The sequence below is a fragment of the Mauremys mutica genome, chromosome 3 (genome assembly GCF_020497125.1).
Source record: "Mauremys mutica isolate MM-2020 ecotype Southern chromosome 3, ASM2049712v1, whole genome shotgun sequence".
NCBI classification, from domain to species: Eukaryota; Metazoa; Chordata; order Testudines; family Geoemydidae; genus Mauremys; species Mauremys mutica.
This window is the reverse complement of record NC_059074.1, coordinates 198,562,061-198,588,543: the sequence shown is the minus strand read 5'-3', so window position 1 is coordinate 198,588,543 and position 26,483 is coordinate 198,562,061. Positions and strand designations below refer to the sequence as shown.

At 39.6% G+C, this 26,483-nt stretch overlaps 2 protein-coding genes across 10 annotated transcripts in view; one reads left to right on the top strand and one right to left on the bottom strand.

Annotated features, from left to right (window-relative positions):
* ESF1 (ESF1 nucleolar pre-rRNA processing protein homolog) overlaps positions 1-12,529 on the bottom strand; it is a 61,665-nt gene extending 49,136 nt beyond the window's left edge. Inside the window, exons 1-7 of one of the 5 annotated variants that reach the window (XM_045009451.1) lie at positions 12,384-12,529; positions 10,115-10,823; positions 7,923-8,018; positions 7,693-7,886; positions 4,183-4,296; positions 1,587-1,687; positions 220-372 (exon numbers count right to left, since the gene is read on the bottom strand). In XM_045009451.1, coding sequence (XP_044865386.1) covers positions 220-372; positions 1,587-1,687; positions 4,183-4,296; positions 7,693-7,886; positions 7,923-8,018; positions 10,115-10,823; positions 12,384-12,521 — 1,505 coding nt within the window. In that variant the 5' untranslated portion in view covers positions 12,522-12,529. Of the gene's footprint in view, positions 1-219; positions 373-1,586; positions 1,688-4,182; positions 4,297-7,692; positions 8,019-10,114; positions 10,824-10,974; positions 11,014-12,116; positions 12,260-12,383 lie in introns of those variants that run through there. The other 4 variants (XM_045009453.1, XM_045009452.1, XM_045009450.1 and 1 more) reach the window with 4 other exon arrangements.
* Positions 12,520-26,428, top strand: NDUFAF5 (NADH:ubiquinone oxidoreductase complex assembly factor 5). Of its 5 annotated transcripts, XM_045009456.1 has the most exons (12): positions 12,520-12,732; positions 12,884-12,919; positions 15,233-15,273; positions 16,917-16,980; positions 19,492-19,539; positions 19,657-19,760; positions 20,139-20,178; positions 22,320-22,517; positions 23,384-23,444; positions 24,927-25,010; positions 25,387-25,469; positions 25,640-26,425. In XM_045009456.1, exons 1-12 carry the CDS (start codon positions 12,520-12,522, stop codon positions 25,721-25,723), a joined length of 1,056 nt encoding a protein of 351 aa, XP_044865391.1. In that variant the 3' UTR covers positions 25,724-26,425. The 5 variants fall into 5 exon arrangements, with proteins under 5 accessions (XP_044865391.1, XP_044865392.1, XP_044865395.1 ...); XM_045009457.1 differs by having other exon boundaries at positions 12,556-12,919; XM_045009459.1 differs by lacking the exons at positions 12,520-12,732; positions 12,884-12,919; positions 15,233-15,273; positions 16,917-16,980 and adding exons at positions 17,399-17,428; positions 18,055-18,179 and having other exon boundaries at positions 25,640-26,426.
* The last annotated feature ends 55 nt before the right edge of the window (positions 26,429-26,483 follow it).

Genomic DNA, 26,483 nt, shown 5'->3' with positions numbered 1-26,483 from the left:
ACTGTAAAAGCAGATGTAGTAATATTTGTATCTTGAATCCCTTTAGGGTGGGATTTTTGCTTTTTCTGACAAAGCCAGATATAACCAAAATGCATATATTTTTCAAGGTACTATACAGTTTTGCTAAAAGTTTGATGGAAGTAAACTGCACTATTCTTCTAATTTTTTAAAACTTGCTTTAATTTTTTGTTTTAAAAAAACCACCACCATTTGCTGTACCTGAGATCTACAAAAGAACAGCTACTTTCAAATTCCAGTCCATCACACGCCTCATAAATTGTATTGGCTGTTTCAGGAGAATCACATTCTACCACTGCATAGAAGTATTTCAGTCGTTTGAACTGATAATCCCTTAGTATTTCCCTACAAATCCTACAAAAGAGAAGACAACATCCAAATAACTTTTGTTAAAACAATGAAACAAAGTTGCAACTTCAGAAATACTTTGCAAACTTAACTTCTTAAAACCATATATTACCAACACATGGGCCTGACTTTGCATAAAGATCAGATTTTATGCTACATAGAGTCTCATCAACTTCTATGGGACTCTGGACAGGTATGCATAAAGGTTTAACTGCATGGATGCCATTCCAAGACTGGAGCCAAAATCAGGATATTGTATTGAAGAAACATTTTCCTCAGTGCTGATTACTTAACATGGGATAGGACTAAGCCTCTTCTTGATAACGTAGGTACAAATTTTGGCAGCAAAGAAGTCTTTCCTTGTGCTTGCTTGAGAATCAAGTTTTAGAGAAGTATGCTGTGCATTAACTACTCCAATTTTCTCTTCTGTTTACCATTGTGACAGTGCTCTTAAGAGCATTAAATATGAGTTTAAAGTTGCTAATCTGGGGAAATTCTCCAGTTCATAAATAAAGTGCACTTTCTGCATTTTCAATTTAATTGTATCCCATTTCTGTAACTCGGTCAATTATGATTTTACTCTTCGATATGGGATATCACCATCTAGTGGTGAAAAGTAACTCACATAGTCCCACTACATTTTCCAGTGTCTTTTACTCAAAATGAGCTATTTGCATCAACTAATCTCTATCTACAGATATAGACATGCACAATGTATGAAAAAACATTTTTAAAATAATTAAGATTTTATGGTATTATTTGCAAAAACCGTCTTCACCACACAAACTTCTTAGCTATTTGCTAAGTGGCTAGAAAAAGATTGCATTTTATTAAATACTAAGGTATCGCTCTGTGAGATGCTGAATGTTTTCTGTTAGAAGCTAAGTCCTCAAGGTAGAAACATGTCAAAACAGTCTTTTTGATCGGTTCTTACTTTGATCTAGCATGTAAAGGTTAAAAGGTAGATTTAAGTTTTAGCAAGCTACACTCAAATGCTGCAAGCTAACCCATGCAGATGAACCTCTGCACCCATGTTTATTCCCATGGCCTGCATGGAACAATTTACACAACTGGGGCCTTAAGTTTTTTGTCGTAACAAATTTATTCACGTATATGATGTGAATATGAGTCAGATTCAATTAAAACACCATTTGAAAAACTAGAAAGGTGGAGAAGCATTAAAAAAGGTACTGTCAACCATTTGTAGTTTAAATTAATACCAATCTTTCTCTGTGCCGTCCTCTGGAAGACTTAATAGTTCTACAGGTCCTTGCTGCTCTTCCTCTTTCAATCTCTGCTTTCCAAACTCTGAAGGATAAATCTACAAATAAAGGTCATAAGCCAATTGCACAGGTGCAGTGTACAGCAACCAAAAGAAAACAAATCTATCAAGCCAGGAGTTCTGAGCATCACTTTTTTTTTCCCCAGTGAGAAAACAATATTAAAGGATCCAATCCTGAAAACACTTACACGTGCTTAAAAATTAAGCATACAAGTAAGTTTCAGTGGCTTTGATATGACTACCTGTATGGAAAAAAAAAAAGGTAAGCAACCGTATAAGTGTGTTCAAATTAAATTGATGTACAAATACATAAAAACAATATTAACTTGTGATTACAGAATTAATGTTCAGCTCTGAAATAATGAATGTGACACAATCAATTTGGAATCAATTGCCAAAAAAGAAAAACGAACAATGAAGCTATTTAATTACTATACTTGAGCTCAATTTCCCTGCCAGTTTTTGTGGTTTTACTGTCTAAGGCCCTGATCCTGAGAGCTGATCCATTCAGGCAAAACTTTATACCCTCACACAGAACCTTACACAGAAATTGATTGGACTCCACTCAGGTTCAGGGGTCTAACCATGCAGCTCAGGTTGTAGGATTGGAGTCATATTTTTATGCTCTTTTTTTTCCCGTTGTGTTAAAGACTCATATAAAAAAAGGGAAACTGACTAAACAATAGAAGCAGAACAGAATAGGAAGTAGTCAAGCTTAAAAAAAAAATTAGAAAGATACTTCTCTGTAGTCCATCATTTACAGTACTCAGTAGGAACAAAAAGACAGAAGAGTGCTTAGATTATGGGATATTTATATGAGAGAGCATCAAGTGCCCAGTTAATTTGTCTCATTCAATTTATTATGTAAAGAACAGTAGAACTTTGCCAATTCTTTTGGTAGCAAACATCAAATGCATTTGGTAGGGAGAGTGTAAAAACCCTTGAACAAAGAGCACAAACAACCCTTACACTATCACAAAACCAAACAAAATACAGAAGACCAAAGCTGCTCAGACCACCTAACTTTCAGCACTTTAAACCCAATCTCTTATTAAATATATTTCTACTCTTGTATGTAGAGAAATACTCCCCAAGAGGAATTCATGTAATGGATTTTATGTAGTAAATGCTCAGATGAAAGTAATCTTTAAATACTGTAGCTATGTCACTCACATTTTTGTAACATCAATCTTCTGCTCCAGGGTAACTTAATAGATTTCATAGTTATGACAAGACATCTTTACGCAATGACTAGTCAATGCAATGTTACATGAGTAATTGTGTTTTGAAAAAATGGAATTAATTCAATTGTAATTGAAAATTTGGGACAAAGAACATTTATTTTTAGCAGTAGATTGAGTGCCAGAGACAATATTCCTATGTATCAGAAAACAATATACTATTTCACAGTAAAAAGCCTGAACAGAGTTACCGGGTTAGTTATAAATACTGGTGATGTTTCTGAAATACTGAAATTCTAAAGGGACGTTATCTTAAAAATCAAAAAGCCGTCTGAAAATTGTTTAAATACCATTTTTACAAGCTTACCTGGCTGAGCATTTTCAGGTGAACTAGGTTTGTAGTTTACTTAAAATGCAAAGTTAGAGCTACAGTGCATATGTGTAATTGTGTGTATTGTTACTAAATGAGTAATGTATACTACAAAAACTGTGTGTATGTATATGAGTGTGTGTGTGTGTGTGTATATATACACACACACTCATATATACATACACAGTTTTTGTAGTATAAATTACTCATTTAGTGACAATACAGCTCTGTTTATGTATATTACATACAAAACTACATTAAAACATTGCAAAGTTAAGCACTCAAAAGTTAGGAAATGCCAAAATTAAGGTTGCCTGTGTATATGCAGTGTGATTGTCTAATTATACAATCACATTTTTTTCCCCTCCTCACAGAACATCCACTTTGTTCTTTTTAACAAGGACAAAACATATTTTTGCCTAGCCTCATTCTCAGAAATGGCCAAACCATTTTAGCTGAAATTTTCCAAAAAAGGTCAGCCTGAGGCAGACACCCGGCATAAAAAATTTCAACTCAAATGGATTAAATTTGGCAAAGTTACAAGTACTGTAACTGAAAACAGGGTCTTATAACGGGAAGCATTGGGCAGCCAAGATTTTAGATGACCACAGGATAGAATTTTAGAGAATCTACTGTATGAACTAAGGGAAATTAAGCATTTAAACTTTATGCTGCTTTTGCACATAGTACTTGATTCTACTCCTTTTAGCATCAATAGAAGTGTTGCAACTAAATTAAATGGGAACAGGACTGACACCAATGTCACATACACAAATGAAACTGTGTCAGTTTATCATCCCCACACGAACACCCATCAATGGAAGGGACAGTGTGGAGCTATAGCCTACATTTATTTTATAAAGGACCAATACAAATCAATTGAATAGGGAGAGGCGAAAGGAAGTCAGCAGGAGGAATGGGGAACAAAAGCAACTTGCTGGAATCAAAATATGCTTTCATTTTTATTTTCAAATAGTTCTTACCTTTACAGAAAATATAACACCCCCTTTGGGTATGAAAGAATTAAATAAAGCCAGTAGGTCTTTAGCCTTCAGCCTATTCCAGTCCATGTTGCAAACTGCCAATCTACTTGTTATCTACATTGAAGAAGAAGGCAAAAATATATTAATTGTAATAAGATTTTTGGGTGCTGATTGTTGAGAGGAAATATCTTATTTTCCAGTTACTATCCTTTGATGAAGTCACACTGTGTTTAACTTTAGAGAACATAAGAATGACATCTCCCACAATACTGGATATCACTGACGCTTCCGTGGTTCTTAAGCAGTAACTACAGAGCAAACAGAAATGTTCAATAAACGGGCTTTACTATTTTTCAAACATAAAATGTGCTCTATGATGGCCTTTATCTTTCACTTTCCTAGAGTGCATCTACTGTTTCAGACAATAGAACTACAGACTGTTTCTACTGCTTCTTACCCACAGCTCTAATGCTTTTAATGCTCTAATGCTTTTGCTAATTTTGCTTCCCCAGAGAACTTCTGCAGATCTAAAAGGAAACAGATCCCTTTCTGACAAGAGTTGACAGCAACAGGTCCCCCTGACGTAATGTTGGAAAAAAGTTTAACTGCTAGCGCAGAAGGGACAACACTGTTTTCAGCACCATTACAGAAAGCATGACTTTGAGTTTGATTAGCAGCAAAGGCACCAGGGATGTCTGTCTGCATTTGATGACAGACAATATTACAAAACAAACTTGAAAGGCTGCCTTTGGAACAATTACTTTTTAAAAAATAAAACCTTAAAATCTGATAAATGGCCTAGAACAGTGGCTCTCAACCTTTCCAGACTACTATACCCCTTTCAGGAGTCTGATCTGTCTCACATACCCCCATACTCTCTTAAAAACTACTTGCTTACACAATCAGACATAAAAATATAAAAAAGTGTCACAGCACACTGTTATTGAAAAATTACTTACTTTCTCATTTTTACCATATAATTATAAAATAAATCAATTGGAATATAAATATTTCAATAGAGCAGTATAAACAAATCATTGTTGGTATGAAATTTTAGTTTGTACTGACCTCACTAATACTTTTATGAAAACTAGGCAAATATCTGGATGAGTTGATGTACCCCCTGGAAGATCTCTGTGTACCCACAGGGATACATGTACCCACAGTTGAGAACCACTGGCCTAGAGTAGACCTCTCAACACTTAGCAGAGAAAGCTTCCAGCACACTAATGGTGAACATAGTTTTAAACTCTGTCAAAATAAGCTTCAGAGTTCATAATCGAACAACAGGAGAAATGAACTGAACTGATGCATCTCGCATTAGCACTAAATTGCTCACTTTTAGGCAGCCAATATGTCTAATTGTTTCAAGCAAAGGAATACTACGAACTACTAAGTAATTAGTAGGGCTGTCGATTAATCTCAGTTAATGCCTTTAATTAACTGAAAGCAAAATTAACTTGTTAATATTTTTAATGGTGTTAATCACATGTATCTGAGCAGGGAGGGAGGCATCAGCTGTGGATGGACCTGACAGTGTCTGGTCAGGCACAGTAACCCAATCCGCCTCCGGATAGCAGGGAGGGGAGGGGAGAGGAGAGGAGAGTGGCTCCTATCCCAGCTCTGGCAGAGAGGTAGGGATCCTGACCCTGCCATACCCCAATGCCTCTCCCTTCCCCCCGCACCATGCCCCAAAGCCCCTGGCCACCCCCTCGCTCAAGGGACCAACCCTCTGTGGCCGCCCCCTCACTCTGGGGACGAAGACACACACACACCTGGTCCCACACCATGCTTCAATGCCCCCACTGGCTCCTCACTCTGGGAACTGACTCCACCCCCTACCGTGCCCCTGGCTCTGGGGACCGACCCTGCACCACCCTTGGCATGCCCCTCACTCTGGGGACTGACCCCACCACCACACCGTGTCCCAATGCCCCTGGCCAGCCCCTTGCTCCAGGGGCACCCCAAAGAGAGTAGGGGCCTGGTGAGTTCAGCCTCCCTGCATCAGCCTCTCCTCCCCTGCCACATGCCAGCCCGAGGTAAAATCCACTCAACCTTGCAAACAAGGTGTGCTCAGCTGAAAGGAGCCCATCTCGCTCATTACAGAGAGCCTAGTGAGTTCAGTACCAGAAAACAGCTTCCAGAGGCAGCAGCAAGATACTTCCCTCACCCTCCTCCTGCACAAGTCATTGCCTGCTCCCCCACCGCTGTAACCCCCATCCTCCCAGACACTCCTCCTGCACAAGTCATTGCTCCCCCCGTATGCAGATTTCTAAGATCAAATTCTCTTCCTCTTTGGACAGGAGGCCCTGGTGAGCTCAGAGACCCAATACAACAGGAGCAGCATCAAGAATTCACCCTTCTCCTGCGCAACTCACACCCTTCCCATCTCGAGAATACTGATTTTCTGAGATAAAAAAAAAATCTTACCCCTTCAATAAGCCAAGGCTCCTCTAAAGGAGACATACTAAACAGTATAAACAAACAGGGCTGTCAATTAATCACAGTTAACTCATGCGATTAACTCAAAAAAATTAATTATGATTGATCGCACTTTTAATCACACTGTTAAGCAACACAACGCCAATTGAAATGTATTAAATATTTTTGGATGTTTGTCTACATTTTCAAATATATTGATTTCAATTACAACACAGAATACAAAGTGTACAGTGCTCACATCATAATATTTTTATTACAAATATTTGCATTGTAAAAATTATAAACAAAAGAAATAGTATTTTTCAATTCACTTCATACAAGTGCAGTTATGTAACCAAAAAAACCCACTATATTTGTAAATTGCACTTTCACGATAAAGAGATTGCACTATAGCAGGGGTCCTCAAACCCCGGGCCGTGGCCCGGTACGCTGGAACGGTTCGCTGGTCGCGCGGCTCAGCTGGACCGCCCGCAGGCACGCCTGGGGGCGGCCCACCGGCTCTGGTTGAGCTGCCGCAGGCATGCCTGCGGGCGGTCCAGCGGAGCCGCGCGACCAGCGAACCGTCCGCAGTCATGCCTGCGGCAGCTCAACCGGAGCCTGTGGACCTCCCGCAGGCACGCCTGCGGGCGGTCCAGCTGAGCCGCGGGACGAGCGCTCCCTCCGCAGGCATGACCGGTCCCTGGTCCTGAAAAGGTTGGGGACCCCTGCACTATAGTATTTGTATGAAGTAAACTGAAATACTATTTCTTTTTTTTTTTTTTACAGTGCAAATATTTGTAATCAAAAATAGTCATATAAAGTGAGCACGATACACTTTGTATTCTGTCTTGTAATTGAAATCAATGCATTTGAAAATGTAGTACACACCCAAAATATTTAAATAAATAGTATTCTATTATTAACAGTGCGATTAATCACAATTAATTTAATTGAACCCTAATAATTAGCTACAAAAATTTTGCCACTCTATTCATTTGATTGATAAGTTACAGTTATTTTTCCACTCACAGAAATATCCTCTAGTCTATTCTGTATACTATACTATCACTGACTATTCCAAAATGTTACCTTATCTGCACGAGGAGCATCCGTATGCAGTTCTCTCCAGGCATGCTCGATCTTTGGCGCCTTTGGAAATATTGCAGACATATCATTTTCCTCTTCATCTTCAGAGCTGGTTTCAATATTTCCTATCCCCCTAGCCAGATCAGGCCCACTGTCACTTTCATCTTCTTCTGAATCATCATCACTATCTTCCTCTCCTGTTTCTCTGGCATCTTCCGACTCCTCTTCCTCTCCTGTTTCTCCATCATCTCCCAACTCCTCTTCCTCTCCTGTTTCTTCGTCATCTTCCGACTCCTCTTCCTCGCCTGTTTCTCCGTCATCTTTGGATTCTGCATAATCAAAATAGTCTTTATTTTTAGAAATATCATCTAACTGGCTTTTGTTGATGTTACTTTGTTCATATGCAATAGCAGCTTTATTCACTGACAAGGTAAATATTAGATTTAATATTATTTATATGTGTATGCTGTCCCATAAGAGTGAATGGTGCTTTATTAGGTGGAGGGATAGGTCAGTGGTTTGAGTATTGGTCTACTGAACCCAGGGTTGTGAGTTCAATCCTTGAGGGGGCCATTTAGGGAACTGGGGTGTAAAAAAAAAATAAAATAAAAAAAAATTGACAGGGAATTTGCCCTGCTTTGAGCAGGGGATTAGACTAGATGATCTTCTGAGGTCCCTTCCAATCCTGATATTGTATGTAGAAAATGATAACTTGGTTCCTGTTGCAAGAAGCTTACAGTCTAAGTAACCCTACTTATCTGAAATGCCAAATATGTAAGTAATCAGGGAATGTCTAGGAAGATGTGATTAGTGTTATTTCTTATTGCCTTGTGGACTCCTCTGTGCTAACCCCAGATGCTTTTGTTTTGCTTGTAACCTTTAAGCTGAACCTTAAGAGAGCTATCTTGATGCTTAATTTTTGTAATGGTTTCTTTTAAGATCTACCAAAAGGCCTAAGTTCCAAATGTATTTCCTTTCTTTTTGAGTTTAATAAAATTTACCTTTTTTAAGAACAGGATTGGATGTGTGTGTTCCTACAAGGTTTGTGCATATGTTGTTTAATTAGCTGGTGGCAACAGTTGATTTCCTTTGCTTTCTTTCTCCGCTCTTCCCAGGAAGGGCTTGAGGGTACCTCACAGGAAGGAATTCCCAAGTGTTCCTTCCTGGGTTCTCAAAAAGGGTTGGGTTTTTTGCACTTGGGTGGTGGCAGCATCTACCCATCCAAGATCAGAGAGAAGTTATGACCTTGGGAGTTTAATACCAGCCTGGGGTGGCCAGTATTCATTTTTAAAATCCTTGCAGGCCCCCATCTTCTGCACTCAAAATGCCAGAATGGGGAATCAGCTTTGACAACTTCTAAAGGAGATTCTCCCTTAGCTCAAGTGATGGGTGGGCATCTGTACTTCTGAAGCAGAAGAATCAGAATTCTATCCTGCTACAACTACGAAGCATCATGGCTACAGGGTGCAGCACAGTGACAAACACAGAATCCTTGTGGCTACAGAGATGTTACAATCTATTGCTGCTTCATTAAAACAATAATAATTCAAAGTTTGAACACGTGAAAATCAACAGTCCTGCCCACTCATCCTTTCTAGTAACAGTATGAATGTTATTTCATTCTAGTATGTTTTTTGCCAAAAAAAAATAAAATAAAAGCACATCACATCTTCAATCTCAGACTTTTGAATCAAGAAGCGTTTAACTACTTTACTATTTAGTTCCAATATGCAATTTGTTCCAAAATGCTTTGAATATTTTAAATTTTTCCTTCCTCAAGTCTCAACATAGTTTTAATCCTAAATAAGAGAACACACGTAATCATACACAGGACATTACACCAAAACCGCACCATCAATTTCAAGTTCTGAAATAAGATTGCAGCAATTAAAAATGACTCTGACAATACTAAGTACACTATAGAAACATACACATTTTTTTTTTTAGAAGTATGCTTTTCCCCTTTCTTAGCGCAATGAATTAATAATCTGTACCAGTTCTCTTTTGAAGCAGAATTCTTCCCAAAGGGCCTAAAACTGTGAACACATAGGAATGTTGATCAAAGTTGCTCAGATGCTAAAGCAATTTTTGTTTGCAGGATCAGGCCTTAAGTTTCTTCCTAATTCCCTTGGTGAATGTATTGATAGATGTCTTCACCATTTTATTCTTTCAAACTGTCCTAACAAATGTGAAACAGCTTTATCACTGGCCTTCTTTAAAAATCAGTCTCTCCCAATAAGATCAAACTGCACATATAGAAGCTTTATTTAAAAGCAGAAAAGGCTAGATCAGTTGTTTAAATGACTGATCTTGCAAGTTGGTCCAATAAGATGTCCTCGCCCACTTTGTCTGACATTGCAAAAGACAAATACATACTTTAAAAAATATATATATATATATAACATGTTCCTTAAATTTAACAAACCTGATTCAGTTTTCTTTTCCTCTAAAGAAAACTTTGTTTTGGGAGCCTTGACTGATTTAGTACTACTTGCTTTTGAAGTCTCTTGTTTGCTTAGAGATGAATCTGAGCTCACCACAATTTGCTTGTTTTTCCCTTTCCATACGAGTCCTTTATCATCCTGTGTAGGATCAATTTCTACATTAATTTTCTTATAATCCTTTTTCAACTTTGGGCTACATGAGCTGGCAATCCTCATGATGCTTTTCTGTCCATTCTGGGAGTCATCAGATTTTGATGGAGCTCCACATTTGTGGACCATTTCCTGATTAACTATTTTGCTTTCCCCTTCAGTAGGTTTGTCAAGCAATTTCCCAGAGTCTATTCCTCCTTTCGATTTTGACTTTTTTTTCTTCTTCATTTTCTTTCCAGCAAATACTTTGGTGTCAACTCCTGAAAGATCGGAGTCTGAATCTGAAAGATTATAGAACCGTTTCATATCCTCTGTAGAGCTGTGGTTAATAGGGCGGCCTCTTTTATCAATAGTATATTTCAACTTAAACTTCTTGTCATGAAACATAGCCCGAAATCTTTTGTCAATCTTGATTTTGCGGTCTTTTTCTGGCATTTCCCAAAACCTAGGGTCCTTTGTAACATGGCTAAACCGCTCATCGCTAGTCAGTTCCTTCTTGGATGCCATTTTTTGACAATTTTGAATCAGAACTTGATAAACCTAAAATGTAAAAATACACAGACCAATAAACCATAAAATATAGTGCTTAATATAAATGTTAACAAAATAAAATGCTACTTCAATGCATATTACTAAAATAAATTATATGAATGTTGTGTTAAAGGTAACAGAGCACGCAATATTTACTGACCTCTATATTTTTTGGATGTCAGGCAGGAATGAAGTAAGGCTGGAGGAGAGGAAAAAAATTCCTATTTAAAAAGACCTCAATTCAAAATTAAAAAAAAAGTTAAAAGTAGTTTCAGGTTCTATGTCTGTTCAAGTCATCATGCCAAATTTTGTGCTTTTACAGTAATATTTTTGTTTTCTTATTGTTTAGGTTTGAATTTATTATTTTTAGAGATGAGAATGTTAGGGTTTTTTAACATATGCTAAGTAAATTGCTTATCAGCACATTTTAAAAAGAAAATAATGTTTGTGTACAGTAAGCACATTGTGTACAGTAAGCTATTCAGCTTAGCTGACTTTACCCAGACATGTTCTGTAGTTAAAATAGGGGCACTCCCTTAAGTAACTATACTACAGCACAGTAAGTATCTAGTTCTAGAATTAACAAGAATTATCCTCTTTCACCAGCTTCCCTCTATATAATTCCCCTTTCCTCCTTACAGCTCACTCTGACCGTGAGGAGAATGACAATGATTAACCAAATTATACTGAGGAACACTGGTATCAAAATACTTCCCTAACCAATGAATGAAGATTTGTGAGACGTACCCTAGCACCTTTAACAGCAGCGACCCTTTCTCCTAGCGGTTCATCACCCACCAGCCCTGGATTCCCACACACACAATGCAGGAAACTGACTACTAAGAAGTCCGGAACCAGGAAGGAGCCCAGCTCTAATGCTGAACAGCTGCATAATCTCACTGTTTGCCCTGTTGTTGTTGCTGTCGCCGTGTTTGCCCCAGGATATCAGACACACACACCGGCTGAGGGAATCTCTTTGATTGGACCCACTTCTGTTGGTGCGAGAGGAGTTACGGGGCTCCGCAGAGCTCTTCCTCGGGTCTCTCTCGCTAACAGGGGCTGGGCCAACAGGAGAGACTACCTCGCGCACCGTGTCTTTGCAATCCCTACGGCAGCCCGCGTCCCGGCTCCCGGCTCTCATCCAGCGGTCTGGCCAGCCGGAAGCCGCGCGGTGATCTCCGCCCAGGGCAGCGCGACTGCGGGCAGCGCAGCATCGGGGGTATGGGTGTGTGTGTGTGTGTGTGTGGAGGGGGGGGGGGTCACTTCGATCGCGATTCGCTTCCCGGGTGGGTTCAGACAAACCTCTTGCCCGAGCCTGGCCGAGGCTCTGCCCAGCCAGCAGGCCGGGCCCGCGGCGAGCGGAGCGGCGGCTGGACACGCCCCTCCCGCAGGGGCTCGGAAGCAGGTTCGCGGCGTGGCCCGGGCGGGCAATGCCCCCGCCTCCCTCTGCTGACCACCAACGGATTCAACCCCCAGCGTCTCCTCAGCCACGCGACCGCGGGGTGGCGCATATCCCCTTGGGGGCCACGCGCTTCCGACTAACAGCTCGGCCCCACTAACGTCACTCACCTGCTGCCCCTTGCCCAGTGCCGCCTCCCTCTCGCGCGCGCGCCGCCTAGGTGCAACGAAAAGTGCCCTCACACGACGGAGACGCGGACGGGACAAATACCCGACTGTAGGCCTCGCTTGAATTGAGCCTGGACGCATGCGCAGCTGGTCTCGAGCTCACGCTCTCGGCAGAGGTGACGCTCCTGCGTGTAGCGGCGGAACTATTGGTCTCTGGCAGAGAGTGGGGGAGCTCAGCGCATGCGCAGTGCCTCCTATTCGGACGGGCAGTTTGTCGGCCTGGGCGCGAGTACCCCTTTGCCTGCCCCCTCATGAGCGCCGCCGCCCTGCTCAGGGGGCCCGGCTCCCTTCTCCCGCGGGCCGGCTCGGGCTGCTGGTGCCGGCGCTTCTGGGCGGCGTCCGGGGAAACCGCCGCCGCCGCCGCCGCCTCGCCGGGCTCCGGGGCCCGCAGCCCCTTTGACCGGCAGCTGAAGCGGAAGCAGAAGAACTGGGCGGCGCTGCAGCCCGAGCCCGCCAAGTACGATTACCTGAGGGAAGAGGTGAGACTCCCCCCGGATCCGCGCTGTCCCCTCACGGCGGGACCCAGCCCCTCCCCGGCAGCGGGGAGATGGGACCCCCGCCGCCCCCGGTTCCGGCGCACAGAGGGGCGGGGAGCAGCTCCCGGGCTCTGCGGCCCTGGAGGGAAGATGGGACCGTGACGCCTCCCGCCCCTAGGCCCCTTCAGAGACCCGCGCCCACAGACCCCTAGAATGTCAGGGCTGGAAGGGCCCTCAGGAGGCCACCCAGTCCAGTGGTCGGTCTCCCTCCCTCCCTTCCCCCCTCCGCAGTTCGGCCGGGAGTCTGGGGCGGGGCGGCGGGTGCTCAAAGTTTTTTTTACTGGTGGGGTGCGTGATCAAAATAGTTTGGAAACTATTGGTCTAGTCCAAGCCCCTGCTCAAAGCAGGACAAATCCCCAGGATTTTTGGATGGTTTTTTTTAACCCCAGTTCCCTAGATGGCCCCCTCAGTGATTGAGCTCACAACCCTGGGTTTAGCAGGCCAATGCACAAACCACTGAGCTGTCCCTCCTGGGCAAAGGGTAGGGCAAGGAGGAGGTGATGCCCCTGCCACGAGAACCTGCTGCAAGGGGTTTTCTCTGCACTCCCAGCGATGCCAGTAAAAGTTGTCTGTCACCAGCTAAACAGCTTCTGGAGTGTCATACAAATAACAAAGCATGTGTATGTGCAGCCCCCGCAACGTCAATTGCATGAAATAACGTAGTGGCCATACTGTCTCATTTTGTTCTGCTACCAGCGTGGCCTTGGATTGCTGGTAGGACCTGCACCATACACACGTTTTTTTAACAAAACACTTTCTCCACTCATGTGCTTGTCTCCCATTTTGAGAAGGTGGGGAAGATGAGTAAAAGGTGGGTGTTAATTTGGGTTTATAATCTGGGGTAGTAGTTGGTTAATTTGGGTGCATTGAGAATGTGTGACCACTTGCCTGAGCATGTAACTGTAAAAATGGATAGATGGGGGAAGGAGTAATGAAAATGTGGTTTGTGGCTGTACAGGAGGAAAGGATATATAGGCAGATCCCACTTCAGCTCTTTCAGGCTTTTGCAAACATGCAACACTCACTTGACAAAGGGTTAGGGTGCATCCACCTACAATATGGTTTATATACTGGAGTACAGTATTAATGATCACATGCATCTCCCTCCTCCAGAGGTAAAGGGTGTCAGTGTAAGGTGTTCAAGGTCTGGCTGGGTGTTGAACAGATCCTGGCTGTACTCCACCTGGTTATCCCCTTTCTGGCCCATGCTGAAACCTCTTCCTTGTCTGCTGTCTGGGGTGGAGGGGAGAGGCATGTTTCTCTTCTTTAGAGTGTGGGGTTCCTTCTCTTCAGGTTGCAGTGTCCACAGTGGTTATAGTGGAGGTGGTAGGGTCCCTGATAGGTAAAGCACTCAGTTCATAAAAGGCACAGGTCAGGCAGGTGACTGCAAAACTCATTTTCCTTCACCTTCTGTTCTCCTTCCTCAGCCCTTTCCCCTTTTGCAAAGTACTAAGGGCTTGTCTACACCGGCACTTTACAGTGCTGCGACTTTCTCACTCAGGGGTGAGAAAAAACACCCCCCTGAGCACTGCAATTTCAGCGCTGTAAAGTACCAGTGTAGAGAGTGCACCAGCGCTTGGAGCTATTCCCCTTGTGGAGGTGGGTTGTTTTTATAGCGCTCGGAGAGCTCTCTCCTAGCACTATGCTATGACTACACAAGCCACATAAAAGCGCTGCTGTTGCTAGTGAAGACGTACCCTGACAATCCTGCCTGGAGAATTAGTTTTGCTATCTACTTTGCCAAGTTACTGCCAATATTCTTGTTCCTGTGAGAGTGCCATAATGTGGGACTTCTGGTAGCTTTGACTCCTGAGCAGCAGTCTGAAAGTGCTACCAGACAGGTTGCTCCTGAAGGGAATATTGTGTTGTGAGATTGCAGGTGTACTGCTTATGTTGGTATAGGTTTGTGCATGTCCACATTGCTCCTGTGCTTGTATAGAATTATACAAGCATGGGGGCTTTGCTCCTGAAAAGGAGCAAAACTGTGCCAGAAGAAGTGGAGGGTTCTGCTGGTAGGTAACAAAATTAAGTGTGGATACATGCAAGGCTGTGCTGAAAAAAAGTGTGAGCTTCACTGAGACAACTTTCTAGTGTAGACCTGGCCCAGGATTTTGTGATTTGACCCTCTAACAGCCCCTCCCTCTTTGTCCGCACCCTGCACTGCTAACAAAAAAAGAACTTTCTACTCTCAGGAAGAACAGGAATTGGAAGCTGATGGTTAATTCTTATTTATAATGCCTGTATCTTAATCTCTAGGTTGGTGGCAGAGTAGCAGACCGGGTGTTTGACATAACCAGGTAAGTTAATGATTTTGAGCGAGAGATATCCAGTATCTTTTGACTCTGGAATCTACCCAGTTAAAAGCATGAATTAAAGTAGATTCTAGTACTATATCTGTCTGAGTCCCCTTGCCAGTTTTTGTGGTTCAATCATCACATTTTCTTATGTTTTCTTTTTTCCCTACTCCTGTGTTGTATAAGGCCCATATTTGGGGAAAGTAAAGGAGCTGTATGTTCAGGAAAAACAGTGAAACTGACTATAGATCGAATACTGTCAAATGTACAAAGTAAAAAAAAAAAAATTAAAAAAGAGAGAAATATTTCCCTCTGATCTTTCAGTTACAGTAATTGTAAGTCTTGTTTGTGTTAAAACACTTTCAAACAGAAGTTAGATTTATAGTGTCCCTTCAGTAAAAATTTAGTTCTCAGGTATTTCAGTATTTACATAGCATCAGGGCTGGCAAACTTACAAGACTTTCATTGTCCACGGGTTATTAGGGAAGCTGAGCAAGGTCCAGGGACAATGTCCTAGTTATTGGCCTAGTGTCCCCTTGCTGTGTGTGTGCCCTCCTCCCTGCCCCACACACAAAGTGGGAGTGGGAAGATGGGTGGGATCGCTATCAGAGTACTGTCTCTGAATGCTATATAGGGGGCTCAGTCTTTTGTTTCAGTCTATAGCTATTAGATGTCTGAATGTGAAGTTCTATCCCCCTTTCATCTCTGTTCAGCGGACAGGAGAAAGAGGAGCTTGCTGCAAAGTGAGTGGGGCAGTACAGTACTGTGCTAAACGTAAACTACTAAAATAATAAAGAAATCTTTAAAAAAAAAAATTGACAAGGCAAGAAAACTGTTTCTATGCTTGTTTCATTTAAATTAAGATGTTAAAAACAGCATTTTTCTTCTGCATAGTTAACTTTCAAAGCTGTATTAAGTAAATGTTCAGTTGTAAAAATTTGAAAGACCAGCCATAACGTTTTATTCAGAGTTATGAACAGCCTCCATTCCCAAGATGTTCATAAAGCTTAGATTCTACTGTAGTAGCAGTGAAACTGAACATCTTGTAAATACAGTGCTTTGCTGCTGTATCACGAAGCTGTGAGCAGCAGCAGCAGAGGCAGTGCAACTATGTGTCTGCCAATTCAGGAAGTCAGCACTACATGGATTTACACTGGTTCACAAATTTTAATTCTTCAGATGTTTATGGCTTATACTCTCACCCTTGGTAGGAGAAGCTTGCCACTGTTAAGTGAGAAAGTAGATTTTTAAAATCATGTAAGATGTCCTTACTGTCCTTCTCAAACATTCACTTATTTTGAAAGCCAGTGTTTTATTCTATAGAAACTTGAATTAATGTTAGACTTAACATAACTTTTATGTAAATAGAACATATAATGAAGTTGCATATTTTTATTTTCTAGAATTATTGTGGCAAGAAAACACACATGAAGTCATAAATGGGGAAAATAGCCTTCAAGTTACATGCATCAAGTGCCATTAAAGGAAATATGGGCAATATACACCAAAGGAAAATGACTTTAAGCTGTTTTTATTGACATTAATTGAAATCATATTTAGTCAGAAAAGATATTTGGAACTTCATACATTTATGAAATATAGTAGTTTTACTTGCATGCTAAGAAATTTACAATTCTTTTGCTTAGAACGTTCCCTCTTGCATTGGATGTTGGTTGTGGAAGTGGCTACATAGCTCAGTATCTCAACAAGGTACTGTATGTTTATGCTTGTGTCTAAAAATGGTACAAATCATTCTTGTCATTCTGTGCTGTTCACAAATGAAACTTAGAGATTCTTCGAAATCTCGTGGGTAACTTGTTGCTTCTTAATTCTTAAGTCACAGTTTAGAGGTGTGATTCTCCCACCCTCACCTCTAATGTGCATTTCCATGAAAGATGTAGACTAGACCAGGGGTTCTCACAACACATTTTTGGGTGGCTTCAGAGTGCAGCCACCAACTCTCACTGCTGTCCACTCTGATAATTTTTCCTAAAATAATTAACTTTAGGAAAAACAAATAGGCACATACACATGTCCAAATTACTGTAATTTATTTATGTAGGTTTTTTTTTCTCTTTTTGCAGTCTCAACAATTAAAAATAATGTACAGTTGTCTCTATTCTTTACTGGACCTAAACAGAATAGAAACACAAATAAGGTGCTTTGCATGCTTTACCTTTTTTGGTGGGTGTTTCTTTTTTTTTTTTTTTTAAAGAATTGCTAGCTAGTAAGTCTGCTATTGTGAAAATTATGTTTGTCTGTTTGTTAATATTATTTTTCACAGCAGACTTGCTAGCTAGTAGGGAGTCTGTGAAAAATGATACTAACAATTACCACTTTTCACAGCAGAGTTACTCAGCCCTGGCAAGAGGGGAACAAATTAACCCCTGGTTGGGGAGGTGGGTAGGGGGCCCAGGGGTGAGCCCGAAGCCCTGCAGCTGGGGACTGGAACCTGCCACCCCAAGGCCAAAGACTGCTGCCCACCACCCCAGAGCTGAGGCCCAAGCCTCGCCTCCTCCAGGAAGGTGGGGAACTGGCCGCCTAGTCCTACAGTGCTTGTGGCTCCTGAAAGGGAGACGGACCAGCCCCTGCTGGTGGCCTCAGGGGAGGGGTTAATGCTTTGCCTCCCCTCCTCCCCCAATCTCTGCCCAGGAGCTAGATAGTTCAGTCTTTGTCACCTCAGTTAAAACTGCCAACAAAGATACCAATTGCAATAGTGGTTCTGGGATGTGAACCATCTTCCCATTACGAATGGAACTGAGACCACTGATTCCTTTCACACAGATCACTGAATCATCACTAGACGGTAACTTACAGTTTATAGCACCTTGGGTCAGACATGAACTGGTGTTCTTAAGATGAAAAGTCCTATCACCCACTCCTCCATATTTAGACTTCTTTACTGGAAAGTAAGCAGTAAGACCATAATTAAATTTTAGCACATAAGATAAACTGAGGATATATTCCTTTTTGGTAGTCTCATTTTTATGAAATACTTTAAAATACTGTTTTACACAGTTGTTTGCAGTGTTGTTGTTGCCAAGTTGGTCCCAGGATACGAGAGACACAAGGTAGGTGAGGTAATATATTTTATTGACCCAACTGCTGTTGGTGGAAGGTACGTGCTTTTGAGCTACACAGAGCACAGACCTGAAGAAGAGCTCTGGGTAGCTTAAAAGCTTGCACCTTCCACCAACAAAAATTGGTTTAAAAAAAAAATATTACCTCACCTACCTTGTCTTTCTAAAATACTAACTCTTCAGGGGCAACATTGTGCTTTTCAGTAGATAAGTTCAGTTGGTGATAGTGTACAGAACATACATGCATCCAGTGTGTAGTGGCATAAAGAAGCTTTAAGGCTAATTCATCTGATTCTGAAGTAGCAGATTAAACTAACCTTTATTGACTGGAGTAGACAAAGTGATTAAAGTAAAAAATGTCTAAAACCGTGTACAGTATCAAAGCTGCACATAGTGTAAATTAAGTCTGTAATGACTTTAAAACTATAATTCCTGGATTTTCTTTATGCTGACAGTAGCATGACACCCAACACTAACCTTTTCTCCAGTACTTTACTATAATTTTCTTAATGGGTTTTGTCATCATAATGCATCTCCTGGTTATCTGAAGGCTAGATTAATATAATGCATGCATTGGGATGCACCATAAGGCTCTTCAGCAACTAAAGCTAGTGCAGAACCCCCCACCACCTCCGTGAAAAAAGGAGTCTCTTGCCCTGAATGTGTATCAATCAGTGCTCCATGATCTGCACTTGGTTTCCTGTGAGTTTTTGGGTGAGGTTGAAGGTGTTGGTATTAACCTATCAAACCTTCCTACCTGAGACTTTCTCCATGCCACCATACTGCCATGGATAAGATCTTCAGATGTGCTCAAGCTGGACCTATCTCAGAATAAGAGATGGGGGCTCTGGCAAGGCTTCCTCTGTAAGCGCTTTTTAAATTTGTATTATGCCCTTACCCCAGTCTGAAATATTACAAATCTGTTGACCTTAACACAGTGTGGCTTGATTAGGAGGGACGCTGAAGAAGCAAACATTGTTGGAGGGGAAGATGTGGGGAGAATGCACAGTGGATTTTTTTTTTGAGGTTGTCTGTTTTTACTTACTGTATTTAAAATATTTTAAGACACCTAAAGTGTTCAGAGAGATTGCCTCTTGTTGATTTATAAATCTAAATATTTGACAGATTTTTCTTATTTCAGGAAACAGTTGAAAAACTTTTTCAAGTAGATATGGCAGAGAATGCTCTGGTGAGTAGCAATCTGACTTCTGCCTGCCATGCTTTAATTCCACAATACTGAGAAACAAAAGAAATATAGCATCAAATGCAGTTTGAAATTCTGTGTATTTATTCTAACCTGACTTAGAAAAATACTATGGAAACTGAAATCCCCACTGTCAGTGTTGTAGCTGATGAAGAATTCCTTCCCTTCAAAGAAGACACATTTGATCTTGTTGTTAGCAGTTTAAGGTTTGTATTAATCATTTCACTAAAGTTTAATGTTTGTAAAATCAGATAAGGGGATAGCAATATTCTTGGGCAAGAAAATAAAGGGTTTAACTAGGCAATGGCATTTGAATGGTATTTCTGAAATCAAGCATTTTCTAGTCTTAAAGATCTTTGGTAGTACTGTATATGAATTTAGTCATTCTTGAATACTATCAAATTTGTTGTGCCGATATTTATTTGACAACTTGTATAATTACGTTAAAAACTTGTATTGGGGAAGAATTGATGATAGTTCTTTGCTTTGGCTTGTGAAGTGTTTTTTGCTGTGACAGCTACTTGACTTTACTCAAGTTTTATTCACCACTTAAACCTTAATAAAATGTACACTTTGTATTTTAGTTTGCATTGGGTGAATGACCTTCCTAGAGCTTTTAGAGAGGTAAGAAAAACTGTTGCTGTTATCGGTAATCAAAATTAATTTTGGTTTGCAGTTACTTCTTATATGTACTTCCTTCCTCTTTTGCTTATTTCTAAGATGTATGTGGACAGCTTGTGTTGAAATATTTTTGGTCCTATCCCTAGGAGTCTGATTAAATATGATTTTTAATTCTGTCCACCCATTTTGTTGTCTGTCATTAAGAAGACTCAGATTCTGCTACTATGAGACATTAGCTAGAAAAGAAATGACACCACTCTTCACATACTTTGTATTGATAAGGGTTTAAATACCTGAGATGACAAAATTAACAGCTGTGAATTGATGTATTCATATTGATTTTGATAGCTTGTTGAGATTGTCATTTGGTTAACCCATGGAACACATCTTCTTGAGTGATAACCAAACATATAACATAACTTGTACGCACATTCCAGTCTCAAAGCAGTTGATAAAACATGTTATGTTATGTTCAACTTTCTTAGACTGCAACAATTTTCCTTGCAGAAGTATTTCTTACATCAGAATCTCTTTCAAATTGCAGCTAGATATAAAGGAATTTTCTTCAGTTAAAAACTGCTTGTGCTAACTTCCACTATGGATTTGCCGCTAACTTAAACTTATCCCACATATACTTGATACTAGTTACTGAACAGTGCTGTCTGCTGACTTGCTGATCAAATGTCTCAACATTAGCACAGAAGAAGACACCTTGGCTGATAACCTGATTAAATACTACTCATTCCCCCCACTATCTTGCATTGCACATTACTTTGTAAGTCAGATCACTTACGTATTTTATATAAATTATCTGTTTCATCAGAACTGGATGATTCAAGAAATAGGTATCCGTCAAGAGCCTTTTTACCTCAATGACATTAGTTGGAATTCATCGGCGGCAAGTGGTGACTGAAAGTTGTTACTATCTGATAAGTCTGATTAGCTGTTTATTACCTGACTTATTTTATTTGTCCATTCATAGTGGACAGTTTTCTATGCTAAGCAAAATACTTATGAAGCTTGTTGGCACTCTCACAAGAGGGGTTCAAGAATTCGAGTGTTAAAATGTTCTTTTAACCTAGGGGTTTCTCTGGATCAGAGATGGTTCTACTACTATACGATCTAAGGACAGACTGTTATCACAAATTCCTCCACTTGTCACTCATTCACAAGAACAAAAATCACTTTTGGAAAATGAGGGAAGTCTACTTCTCTATCCTAAACTCTTAAAATTCAAACTATTTACAATACACCCCTGGAAAAGTATGGCAAAAATACATAACCTGTCCTACTGTATTTTCTGTTCACAAGTAAATAGCTGCAGATGTTCTTGTGTGTGTTAAGAATTTTCCATGCAGATACAATAGTCTTGCCTATGCATAGGCATGTTTTGAATTGAATATGATTTGGTAGTACTTGGTTTCCTAGGGAATTGCTCCAAGGCACAAATGCAAAATGATTACTTTGGTTCAGTATGGAAGATTTTATAGCCTGTTGTGCCTCTAAAAACTTTGGCAGGACCTCCTCATGTTAATAGAACACAATACTCTTCTCAGAAATCCAGGCACACACTTAAGATCCATCTTGTGTGCACAATTACTTAGGTTTCAGCATACAAAATCAGATACATTTGCTTGAAAATGGTCAGTTAAAAGTACAATTGCCTTGCCTTTTCCAAATCAGTGGGAGTTGGACTGGGCCCTGAATCATCATCTGATAATAAATTTCACTCAGTTGCATTCTGCTATTGCAGCAATTTAAAAACAAATTGTGTTGAATGAATGTTTGGTATAGTGTGTGATAAAGAAATTTGATTAAGGTATCTTACAGATGCGGATTACTGCTGAGTTCAGAAAGTAAATTGAATTGATTACAACAATTTTATCTAGTCTTACCAAGTATTTTAATATTTCCTGTATAAAATGAACTAAAAGTAGAACCTCCAACAGAAATAAAACATCCAACTTTAAGCTTGTTTCTTTAACCCTAAGTGCTGGAAAGTAAGGGGAGGAGATACTCAATTGTTTCAGTGATCTTGGTGCTTCATCCTTTCTGTACAGGCAAAAAGAAAACTTTTTAAGAACTTTGTACCAGGTAGTAACATTTGCAGACCTTTAATATTAAGCAGATTTTCTGTATTATAGATTCATCAAGTCCTTAAGCCAGATGGAGTATTTATTGGTGCCATGTTTGGAGGAGAAACTCTGTATGAACTTCGCTGCTCTTTGCAGCTAGCAGAACTGGAAAGAGAAGGAGGATTCTCACCACATGTATCTCCCTTCACTCATGTCAGTGATTTAGGACATCTGCTGGGAGGAGCTGGCTTTAACACGTTGACTGTGGTAATTATCAATATGATGAGTGGAACAGTGGTGCCAACGAGTAATACTAAACTCCTTGGGTTCTAGGATAAAGGATGTTGGTTTGTTTCTATTAGCCTTTCAATAGGGAGGTAATAGAACAAATAACCTGGGCGTGGCATATCTCCATGGGATAGACAGCATGATCCTTTAGCAAAGGCAGGTTATCTTCATGGAAACTAATACAGAAATGTACTGTTGATCTGTGTTCATGGTTTCAAAGCTTTAGGAAATTGCAGTGGATAAGATGTTACCTGCCTTCGTAGGACTGGTTCTGTCTTAAGCATAAGTAGTCTGCTCTTAATTTTACTAACAAGGAAGTCTGACTTGACTAAATCAGAGGTGACTGTCATAGCTAAAGTGATAGTGATTTTCCCTCTTTATATTTCTAGCTCCAAAGATCAAATAGGTGCTGAGACTAGCAGTAATACATGTCATAAGGTGGTATTAGGTAAAAACTTGTTACTACAGTGATAGGTGCAAATTAAAAACTTAAGTTGGTGAATGACAAACCACATGAACTTGTACTCACCTTGAAATTAACTGTCCAAAGCATCTTAATGTTTTTATGAAACTAAATAAATACATATAAACATATTAATTAAATGAGTGCATTTAAATGGCACTTTAATCTGAATTTGGTGATTCAAGTTGAGTTACTAAATATATTTCTATAGGAATGTAGACATGGCTATCCATGTATAATGTTTTTCTTAGTGTGATTATGTTGCATAAACGGGAGACAAGTAGTAAAACAAGTTATATAGTCTTGCAAATTATTTTCTTTTCATAGAGCAAGCTCTTGTTTTGCTTTAATTACCTATACATTTGAATTAAACATTTTTTAGGATACTGATGAAATTCAAGTCAACTATCCAGGAATGTTTGAGATCATGGAAGATTTGAAAGGCAAGTACATTTTTCACAAACAAAATGTAGGTTATTGTTCAAAACTGGCTAAATACAATAAGGTGTAGTAGTATTTGGAGGCTAGAGGTTGTACCTGTTTCTTAACTCCAGCTAAACCTTGCAGAAAAGTTCTCCTGTTATCTGAGAATTGTGAAGTGCTTGACTAGGAAGAATTATTCATTCTAGCCTTGGAATGCCTGAATTTACATATTACGGCTGTCAAGTGATTAAACAATAATAGAATACAATTTATTTAAATGAATTGTATGTTTTCTACATTTTCAAATATATTGATTTAAATTATAACACAGAATACAAATTGTACAATGCTCACTTTAAATTTATTTTTATTACAAATAATTGCACTGTAAAAAACAAAATAAATAGTATTTTTCAATTCACCTAATACAAGTACTGTAGTGCAATCTCTTTATCATGAAAGTTGAATTTACATATATAATTATGTACAAAAAAACTGCATTCAAATATAAAAGTTGAGAGACTACGAATCCACTCAGTCCTATTTCTTGTTCAGCCAATTGCTCAGACAAACAAGTTTGTTTACATTTGCAGGAGATAATGCTGCCTAATTCTTGCTTACAATGTTACGTGAAAGTGAGAACAGGTGTTTGTATGGCACTGTTGTAGCTGGTGTCACAAGATATTTACATGCCAGATGCACTAAAGATTCATATGTCCTTTCACGCTTCAAACCACCCTTCCAGGGCAAATGCATACATGCTGATAACGGGGTCTACTCTATTACAATCCAAAGGAGTATGGACCGACGCATGTTCATTTTCATCATGAGTCAGATGCCACCAGCAGAAGGTTGATTTTCTTTTTAGTGATTCTGGTTCTGTAGTTTTTGCATCAGAGCGTTGCTCTTTTAAGACTTCTGAAAGCATGCTCCATAACTCATCTGTCTCAGATTTTGGAAGGCACTACAGATTCTTAAATCTTGGATTGAGTGCTGTATCTATCTTTAGAAATCTCACATTGGTACCTTCTTTGAGTTTTATCAAATCTGCAGTGAAAGTGTTCTTAAAATTAACAACATGTAGTGAGTCATCATCCGAGACTGCTATAATATGAAATGTATGGCAGAACACGGGTAAAATTGAGCCAGAGACATACAATTCTCCCCCATAGAAGTATGTATTCAGATTCTAGAAATAAGCAGACTAACTTGCTTATTTAAAAAAATCAAGACCATTACATAGCAGAATAAGTCTTCTGGACGATAACATAGTGAAATGATTAACTTTATAAACCATAAATTGTAATACAAGCTATGCAAGGCTTTTGCATCTTCGCAGTGTAAAGTAGATGTTCCCTTGAATCAAATCTCTATATGCTGTACCGTTCTATTTGGAGGATTCTGCTTCTGTATTGACTAATATAAATGTGTGATTTACACATGAAATTTCAAACTCATGGTGTATGCTGTATCTTTTTTTTAAAGCTGAAACATATTTTTAGGTATGGGAGAGAGTAACTGTTCTTGGAATAGGAAACCTATCCTACACAGAGAAACCATGTTGGCAGCTGCAGCAATATATCAAGGTATATCATTTAATAGCTGTCTTTTTAGCCTTCATTTGTTCTATGAACATACCTTTTTTCCATTTTTTTTTTTAACCTTTCTTATCTAAGACACAGTTTGGTTGTCCAATTTTAACACCAGTACCATTTATTTTTGTAATATCTTTTTAATAGTAATTACTGTAGATTTGAAATATTCAAATTTTGTATGGTTGTGATCTCATCTTGTCTTCTGTCTTCTATACCTTATTACAGTCAGAATTTTAAGGGTCTCTCTTTCTGCACAGTAAGAATAGCTTTCAAAAATATATAGTTGCTTTCAGCAAAAACTGTTGTCAGATTCAACATTCCATACTTAATTCTTCAATGTATATAAACCCATTTCTCTTTTTAATAGAAATGTATGGAAGTAATGATGGTTCAGTACCTGCTACATTTCAGATTTATTACATGATAGGCTGGAAATTTCAAGAGTCACAGGTAACAAGAAGCTTACCCATTGCTTTATGCTTGAATGTCAATAATTCCCATATTTCATAAGAGAGCACCTTTTTTGTTCTAAGCAACTAAGGGGCTCTTTTTAAAGGCTTGTGTGATTTGTTTTGAACATAAAGATTAACCCTTTGTTTGTTTGTTTGTTTGTTTTTCAGGCAAGACCTGCCCAGAGAGGTTCTGCAACAGTGTCATTTGGCGATCTGGCAAAAATAAATGCACTTATTTCAAGAAAAAAGTAGTTCATCCAATGGTTACGATTGTACTGGATCTCTTATGGAACTTTGCATTGCAGATATTCTACAGTTGTCAGGTTTCTCCTGTTAATGTCACTTTGAAGAGCTAATAAAGTAGTTACAGGACTCAGTTTATGTTTTGTTCAATGCATAGCAGTAAGAGAACAACATAGTATCCATTAAAATTTCTATAGAAAGATGTTATCAATACATTAATAGAAAGGTGAAACTTTCTTTTTTTGGTAACTGACAGTTTTCAGATGTAATGTCTGTCTTCACCATTTCAGTGCTAAGGATTGCTCCAAAGGGGGTAACTTTTTTGTTAGTATTTGGGTACTCTGGGAGTAATGATTTAATGATATTAAAGAGAGCATCTGCCTGGTGCTGTGAACAGGACTTTCAACTGAACTAATAGGGAAAAAACGTCTGCAAATACACAGATCCAATTTAATATGTAAGTAGTCTGAAGATTTGTTTGTTTGTTTGGTTTGTTTTCTTTGGGGGCCTCAAAATATGGGTAAAAACACTTGGCCATCAGTTGTTGAAATTCTCATGTTTGACCTGCATGTAAAGAGAAGTGAAGGAAACCATCCTTGTGAGAGAAAATACCTTGCTCAGGAACTCAGCTAAGTGTCTTACTTCAAAGTATGTACAACTAAACAGTTTCTGTGAGATCATTATTTTCTAGGAACAGTGATCCACTGTGTGCATTGAGTGAAAGGACCCAGGAAATGCAATCATTGGAGCCTAATTCTTTACTTAACTA